The 8963-nt window shown below is 39.6% G+C and overlaps 1 protein-coding gene across 1 annotated transcript; it reads left to right on the top strand.

Annotated features, from left to right (window-relative positions):
• The first annotated feature begins 2925 nt into the window (after nucleotides 1-2925).
• On the top strand, nucleotides 2926-3861 carry LOC147371704 (olfactory receptor 8S1-like). The gene has a single exon (XM_086399716.1). It carries the CDS (start codon nucleotides 2926-2928, stop codon nucleotides 3859-3861), a length of 936 nt encoding a protein of 311 aa, XP_086255842.1.
• The last annotated feature ends 5102 nt before the right edge of the window (nucleotides 3862-8963 follow it).

The following is an 8963-nucleotide window of genomic DNA, read 5'->3' as shown; positions in this document are numbered from 1 at the left end:
ACTCAAGAAATTATAAACCTCCAATTTATCTTACAATTAAGGTCATGAACGGACGAGGGCAGCTACTGTGAGTGATTTCAATGTGATTTTCTCACATCCCTCTTCATAAGGGAACAGAAAAGGGACAGAAGATCAGCACTAGCATCACTAACTTTGATCTTTGATAGCACCTCACGACATACTGGGCTTCCCAGGTGGTACTAGTGGTAAGGAACCCACCTGCCAATGAAGGAGACGTAAGAGACATGGGTTTGATTCCTGGGTCAAGAAGATTCCCCTGAAGAAGGAAATGGCAATCCACTCTAGCATTCCCTGGAGAATCCCATGAACAGAGGAGCCTAGCCGGCTACAGTCCATAAGGTCACAAAGAGTTGGACATGACTGAGGCAACTTAGCATGCACGGACAAAATATGAGAATGTATTTGACTTTTGCCTAGACACTAGATTCAATCTCAAGAAATAATAATAATGATTTTTCCAAGAAACACACACTTTACTTTAACTGACAATATATGTATATGGCTAAAACTAAAAGATGCAGAATGTTATAAAATTAAAAAGTAGTCAACAAATGTTTTTAAAATATGGTGTGTGTATGGATGGAGTGGGTGGGAGTCGTATATATATGACTAGATCATCAAGCAGGTCTTAACAGTTAATTATTTTTTCAATGTCTGTTTTCCCCCTTGCTTTATCCAGTATTAGTTTTCCATCCCTTAATGATGCCTCAGAATTATTTCACAACTTCCCAGTTATTTGCAATTATTAAAAGTCTGTGCACGCCGATATTTTAATCTCAAACTCAATCCACATTGCACCTGCGCAGGCTTGATCTGGGCTTTTGGGGGGATCTGCAGTGGGCAAGAGGGTTTTTAAGTCCTTTGCTCCTCAAGGTTTTTACTCCTTTGCCCCACTCCAGCACTTGAAACAAAGAAAAATGGCTTTGTCTGTCTCCCAGACATCTTTTCCTTCTCCCACTTCTAAGCTGTACATTCTCCACTCTTAGAGGAGAAAAAGAGATTTGAGTAAGAATGTTTATTCTGCTGGGTGTGGATTTAATTCTCTGTCTGAGAGGTATACCTGTTCAAGCCCACAGACCTTCTGAGTGTCCTTCTAATGCACCAGATACTCACACTTTTTAGAAACACCCTTCTTGGGATTCAGGCCTCTCCTCTGTTGTCACTCCACTCCTACTTCACTTTCTGTGCCCTGCCATCTGTTTCTACTCCCCTTTCTGGCTCAATTCTTCACTTATCCAGGAAGAGAAGAACATCAATCCATGGAGATGGAGCCAGTCTCTTCATCTTTTTCTTTTTCAGTATACAGAGCAGTATTATTAACTATTGTCCAATAGGTTGCAAGACTTACTCATCCTACATAATTCAGTCTGTACGCTTTATGGGCACCAATATATCCCCATTTCCCCACCTTCCTGTCCCTAGTAATGCTCCTTCTTTTCTCTGACTCAATGATTTCACATTTTTAGATTCCACAGACAAATTAGATCATGCAGTATTTTTCATTCTGTGTCTGGTATATTCCATGTATCATAATGTCCTGTCCATTCTTTCATTTTGCAAAACTGCAGGGTCCCCTTCTTTTCTAAGGCTAAATAATATTCCAATTATATATTTTAATAAATATGTCTAACTATAATAAACAATAATGTGTTATAGTTTCTTACTGTCATTGAATAGTTTCTTATAGGAACAGCTTCTTTTGAAGAGTTTTATATATAAGTTAATATTTAGGGACTTCTCTGTGGTCCAGTGGTTAAGAATACATGTTCCCAACACAGGGAGCCCAGGTTTAGTCCCTGGTCAGGGAGCTAGATCCCACACACCACAGCTAAGTGTTCTCATGCTGCAGCTAAAAAAAAAGATCCTGCGTCCCTCAACTAAGATGCAGTGCAGCCAAATTAAAAAATAATAATAAGTTAATATTTACCCCAAACGCTCCACAGTACTGCTATTTTTTCCCATGCTTCTAATATTTATTTTGATTTTTCAGACATCTGCTACTGGAACACATGTTGTATTTCTTTCTTGTTTGGAAATATTAAAAATATTACCATAACAAAGATTTCAGACAAATAGGCAAGTCTGGCTATCTAATATGTATCTTTAAAAAGTTGGGCCCAAACTGGTTTCTTACCCATTAGTAACTCAGAGTTTATTCAAAATTCTCTACAGAACTTCCTTCCAGAAAAACCACTGTCCACAATGCTGTTATTAACTGCATTTTACACGTGAGGCAAATGAGGCAAAGAGTTTTATGTATCTTATACAAAGTCACACACCTAATCAGTGGTAGAGCTGAGATTTGAACCTAGTCCAAAGGACAAGCCCACATGGTTAGCCACAGATCAACATTGCCCACTCAAGCCCTAGGCATTAGTGTTTCAGACCTACTCATGTTTTTACCAAACATGGCTTGATTTTTTTCAGTCTTGAGCCTCAGTTCATGCAAACCACATGTCTCTGGTAAATGTTTTTCAGGCTCAATCAGATACTTTCTTTAAAATTTTGCTCAAATATTCTCAATATAATGTCACTACTGAACCCTCTCAAAATCGCAATTGTATTATCCATTACATAAATAATACTGTGTTATTATTGGATTGGCCAAAAATTATTAGGTTTTTTCATACCAACTTATGAGAAAATCCAAATGAACTTTCTTATCAACCCAATATTTATTGGTGTTAAATCCATATTGTTCCATGGAGTGGGATCATTTTAAGAGCTGAAACTACCCCTTGATGATCTTTATGCTCCAGATGCCTAGGTCTAACAGGGAGCAAAAATGTTTACTGAATAATAGTGATACAAGAAGAGAATAAATGCTTTGAGAAAATCATTGGGCGATATCAGAACTTTGCTGTCACGTCTTTTTATATTATTTCTAGGGAATAACCTGTGCAAATGACTTTGGGGAACCACACCATCGTCACTCAATTCCTCCTCCTCGGGCTGTCTACTGACCCACACATCCAGGCTCTGCTCTTTGTGTTGTTCCTAGAGATTTACCTCCTGACACTAATGGGGAACCTGATGATGCTACTGGTGATCAGGGCTGATTCTCACCTTCACATGCCCATGTTCTTCTTTCTGAGTCATCTCTCTCTCCTAGATCTTTGTTTATCTTCAGTCACTGTGCCCAAGATACTGAAGGACCTCCTGTCTGAGACAAAAACCATCTCACTAAGGGGCTGCCTGGCTCAAGGCTTCTTTGTGCTTATTACTGCTGGAACTGAGTGCTTTCTGCTCTCAGCAATGGCCTATGACCGCTATGCCGCTATCTGCCACCCTCTACTCTATGGACAAATGATGAAGAAACAGTTGTGTGTACAGCTTGTATGGGGCTCATGGGGTTTGGCCTCTTTGAACGCATTTATTAACACCCTTCTAGCTGCCAACCTGGACTTCTGTGAGAACCATACCATTAGCCACTACAGCTGTGAGGTACCCTCTCTCTTCCCTCTGTCCTGCTCTGATGTCTCCATCAACCTCATAGTCCTGCTGTGTTCCAGCCTGATGCATGGATTTGGGACCCTCCTCCCAATAGTCTTTTCCTATGCTCATATTGTCTCCACTATTCTGAGCATCAGCTCCACCTCAGGCCGAAGCAAGACCTTCTCTACCTGCTCGTCCCACCTCACTGCAGTGAGCTTCTTCTTTGGCTCTGGGTTTCTCCGCTATCTCATGCCAACTTCAGGATCCCCTCTGGAGTTGATCTTCTCTGTGCAGTATGGTGTGGTCACTCCCATGGTGAATCCTCTCATCTACAGCCTGAGGAACAAGGAAGTAAAGGCAGCTGTGAGAAGAACACTGGGAAAATATATGCGATGGTCCAGATGAAAAAATAAAGCCAGAGGAAAATGGAGAATCAGGATAAAATGATGCCAGTTAGACATTATGAGAGTTCTCACTAAGAAAAATTTCCTGGCTCTATGCAAAGTGATATGTTACAAAATAAATTAGCAGTGCATATGAAATGAGCATAGACATAGCAGAGAGATGTTGGGGTAGTCCAAATACAGGTGAAATGATGGGCTAAATAACTATCTTAATCCAGAATGTGTGGTCATGAAAGTGTTGACTCATTGTTTCCAGTACTCCTCAAATATTCACTTTGGTCTTCTTATTAGGTAAAGTATTTGTATATTGAATCACTACTTTAAATTGAATTTAGAAAAATGCACAGAGAAGGTCTTCCCTGATAGCTCAGTTGGAAAAGAATCTGCCTGTAATGCAGGAGACCCCAGTTTGATTCCTGGGTCAGCAAGATCCACTGGAGAAGGGATAGGCTACCCACTTTAGTATTCTTGGGCCTCTCTTGTGGCTCAATAAAGAACCTGCCTGCAGTGCAGGACCTGGGTTCTATCGATGGGTTGGAAAGATCCTCTGGAGAAGGCAAAGGCTACCCACTCCAGTATTCTGGCCTGGATAATTCCAAGGACTGTATAGTCCATGGGGTTGCAAAGAATCAGACACAACTGAGCAACTTTCACTTTTACTAAGTATAACTTTACTATTAAGAAAATATAGATTATTGGATAAAGAGTCATAAACTTGGAGGTCACAGGAAGGAAAACAATGAACTTCTACTGAGTGGCCCTTGATATAAGTAAAAGAGATAAAGGTTCTGAAGAAAAGTTGAGTTTGCTTTTAGGGATAGATGTTTCATGTAAACCCTCCCAAACTCTGCTGTTTCTTGCCAGCAGTGGATCACAGATTAATTTCAGCTCCTGGGGAGTCCTACTAATTTCTTTTACCAAGATTTACCTGAGAACACATCACTGGAGAAGGGAACACTCTGAGAACACAGAATAAGGAAAGTCAGACTCACTGGTACAATACAGAACCACTAGCTATGGTTTGGGTCAAGATGGTTACTGGTACAAAAATGCCTGCCTGGATCTGCAACTGAAGGGCAGTCATTCTCCATTTGAGTTTTAAAAAGTCATTACAGTTTTTGAAAATATGGCAAAACAGCATGGGTTCTGGGCATAATTTTTGTTGTTGTTCAGTCACTTGGTCATGTCTGACTCTTTGTGACCACATGGACTGCGGCACACCAGGCTTCCCTGTCCTTCACCACCTCCCAGGATATGCTCAAACTTATGTTCATTGACTCAGCGATGCCATTCAACCATCTCATCCTCTCTCGTCCCCTTTTCCTCCTGCTTCCCTTTAAAATTTTAAAGTTAACAATTTTAAATAATAATTGTAGAGCATAATTTTAAAAGTGAATAATTCGATAACATCTGCCTACCCGTTGTATAATTGTTCCACTTCTTGGTGACCCCTTTCATCCATTTCTATCCTCTGCACTTTGCAGAACTGTTCCAGCCTCTCACTAGCTGCCCATTCTACAATAACAATTTACTCAAAAAGAGGCTTATTAAATTCCTTTTCTCTAATAATAAATTTTGTCTATAATAATAAAATCAAACCAGTCAATCCTAAAAAAAAAAATCAATCCTGAATATTCATTGGAAGGACTGATGATGAAGCTGAAACTCCAATACTTTGGCCACTTGATATGAAAGGCTGACTCATTAGAAGAGACCCTGATGCTGGGAAAGATTGAAGGGTGGAGGAGAAAGTGAACGACAGAGGATGAGATGGTTGAATGGCATCACGGACTAAATGGACATGAGTTTGAGCAAGCTCTGGGAGCTGGTGATGGACAGCGAAGCCTGGTGTGCTACAGTCCATGTGGTTGCAAAGAGTTGGACATGACTGAGCGACTGAACTGAACTGACTGAATAATAAAATAATAAATAATAAATTTTACCAAATGTATTGATTTGGTAATATCACAAATTTTGCATAGAAACATATTATACCTTTCAATATCTTGGCATTTTTTTCCCTTGGTGTTTGATTAACTTCAAAAATAATTAAATTATTGATTTTACACATACATTTTCTCCTAGATGTCAGTTCAGTTCATTCACTCAGTCGTGTCCAACTCTTTGTAACCCCATGAAGTGCAGCACGCCAGGCCTCCCTGTCCATCACCAACTCCCGGAGTTCACACAAACTCATGTCCATTGAGTCGGTGATGCCATCCAGCCATCTCATCCTCTGCCATCCCCTTCTCCTCCTGTCCCCAATCCCTCCCAGCATCAGAGTCTTTTCCAACGAGTCATCTCTTCGCATGAGGTGGCCAAAGTATTGGAGTTTCAGCTTTAGAATCAGTCCTTCCAATGAACACCCAGGACTGATCTCCTTTAGAATGGACTGGTTGGCTCTCCTTACAGTCCAAGGGACTCCCAAGGGTCTTCTCCAACACCACAGTTCAAGAGCATCAATTCTTCGGCACTCAGCCTTCTTCACAGTCCAACTGTCACATCCATATATGACCACTGGAAAAACCATAGCCTTGACTAGATGGACCTTTGTTGGCAAAGTAATGTCTCTGCTTTTGAATATGTTATCTAGGTTGGTCATAACTTTCCTTCCAAGGAGTAAGCATCTTTTAATTTCATGGCTGCAGTCACCATCTGCAGTGATTTTGGAGCCCCCCCAAAATAAAGTCTGACACTGTTTCCACTGTTTCCCTGTCTATTTGCCATGAAGCGATGGGTCCAGATGCCATGATCTTAGTTTTCTGAATGTGGAGCTTTAAGCCAACTTTTTCACTAGCTTCTTTCACTTTCATCAAGAGGCCTTTTAGTTCCTCTTCACTTTCTGCCATAAGGGTGGTGTCATCTGCATATCTGAGGTTATTGATATTTCTCCCAGCAATCTTGATTCCAGCTTGTGCTTCTTCCAGCCCAGCGTTTCTCATGATGTACTCTGCATAGAAGTTAAATAAACAGGGTGACAATATACAGCCTTGACATAATCCTTTTCCTATTTGGAACCAGTCTGTTGTTCCATGTCCAGTTCTAACTGTTGCTTCCTGACCTGCATACAGATTTCTCAAGAGGCAGGTCAGGTGGTCTTGTATTTCCATCTCTTAAAGAATTTTTCACAGTTTATTGTGATCCACAGAGGCAAACACTTTGGCATAGTCAATAAAGCAGAAATAGATGTTTTTCTGGAACTCTCTTGTTTTTCATGATCCAGAAGATGTTGGCAATTTGATCTCTGGTTCCTCTGCCTTTTCTAAAACCAGCTTGAACATCAGGAAGTTCATGGTTCACATATTGCTGAAGCCTGGCTTGGAGAATTTGGAGCACTACTTTACTAGCGTGTGAGATGAGTGCAATTGTGCTGTAGTTTGAGCATTCTTTGGCATTGCCTTTCTTTGGGATTGGAATGAAAAATGACCTTTTCCAGTCCTGTGGCCACTGCTGAGTTTTCCAAATTTGCTGGCATATTGAGTGCAGCACTTTCACAGCATCATCTTTCAGGATTTGAAATAGCTCAACTGGAATTCCATCACCTCCACTAGCTTTGTTCGTAGTGACGCTTTCTAAGGCCCACTTGACTTCACATTCCATGATGTCTGGCTCTAGGTGAGTGATCACACCATCGTGATTATCTGGGTCGTGAAGATCTTTTTTGTACAGTTCTTCTGTGTATTCTTGCCACCTCTTCTTAATATCTTCTGCTTCTGATAGGTCCATACCATTTCTGTCCTTTATCGAGCCCATCTTTGCATGAAATGTTCCCTTGGTATCTCTAATTTTCTTGAAGAGATCTCTAGTCTTTCCCATTCTGTTGTTTTCCTCTATTTCTTTGCATTGATCGCTGAGGAAGGCTTTCTTATCTTTCCTTGCTATTCTTTGGAATAGTACTAAAATTATTTATCAATAGGCAGACATTGATGTACGACATACTAACTGTGGTTTTTTAAAACATACTTCATTAGCCATGGCTGTTTCTACTCACATTTGGTAATACTTTTTGTGATAAGATAAGCTTATCAATCATAGCACCTACACATATTCATTTCCTTATAGTAAGGGATTACTCTGTGACCAGTGGACTTAGAATATATACAGCAAATTATTGGAAGTTCATTTTATTTTCACTGTAATAATCACTTGATTCTAGATGACTAATAAGGTTTTTCATTTCCCAATGTTAAAAACATAAATTTAAGTTTATAAAATTTAAAATCCTCTTCTTATTACAAATAGAGGAATGATCTCTCATATTACCCTACTAACATCATCTGTCTGATTTAGACATGGAAAAGATCTTATGGGAAATAATTTTGTGGCCAAATCAAACACCACTGTTTTCCACATGATGAAGACATCATAGACTTCTGCACTCTCTCAAAATATCTTCCAAATTTCTTAGACACATTGGAAACAGGAATGGCATGGTTAACACTGGCAGATCTGGTCTGGCAACTATTACTAAGGTCATAGAAAAAGCATCTGACCACAACTGTTGGTCATAAAAATATAGATGCTGGTAAAGATTGAGGGCAGGAGGAGAAGTGGGAAACAGAAGATGAGATGGTTGGATAGCATCCCTGACTCAATGGACAGGAGTTTGAGCAAACTCTGGGAAATAGTGAAGGACAGAGGAGCTTTACGACTTGGCAACTTAACAGCAACAAAAACAAAGAATATATCTTTTTCTTTGTGAGCCCTACTTTCAATTCTGGCATAAGAGGAAAAGTCCAAATCAATTTCTCATATAATATTCTGTACTTTATGCCTGGTAACAATCATATAATTTGCAAAAGTATGTATCCAACTTACATACCTAATGTTTTAAGAGTTTTTCCATATTGATTCAAAGACATAGTAAACATAAGCTTTAGTTATCTTAACATTTTATTACACATCTTCTTCATAGTTGACTAAGCCATTTCCTGAGAATGTCATTAAAAGCATATTTCACTGTTACATTTTTAGAATTCACTTCTTTTCACTGTTTAAAACACAATTTGAGTTAGACTTTCACCCTTAAAAGTAACATTTTATTAGACTTCTTTGCACAGCATTTCCTCAGTTAGAATCACTCCTGAACTGGTTTAGTGGATT

This window comes from Bos grunniens, chromosome 5, assembly GCF_055505025.1.
Source record: "Bos grunniens cultivar Pamir isolate PY7600 chromosome 5, Bosgru_T2T1.0, whole genome shotgun sequence".
Lineage (NCBI taxonomy): Eukaryota > Metazoa > Chordata > Mammalia > Artiodactyla > Bovidae > Bos > Bos grunniens.
This window is presented reverse-complemented; position numbering and strand designations above follow the sequence as displayed.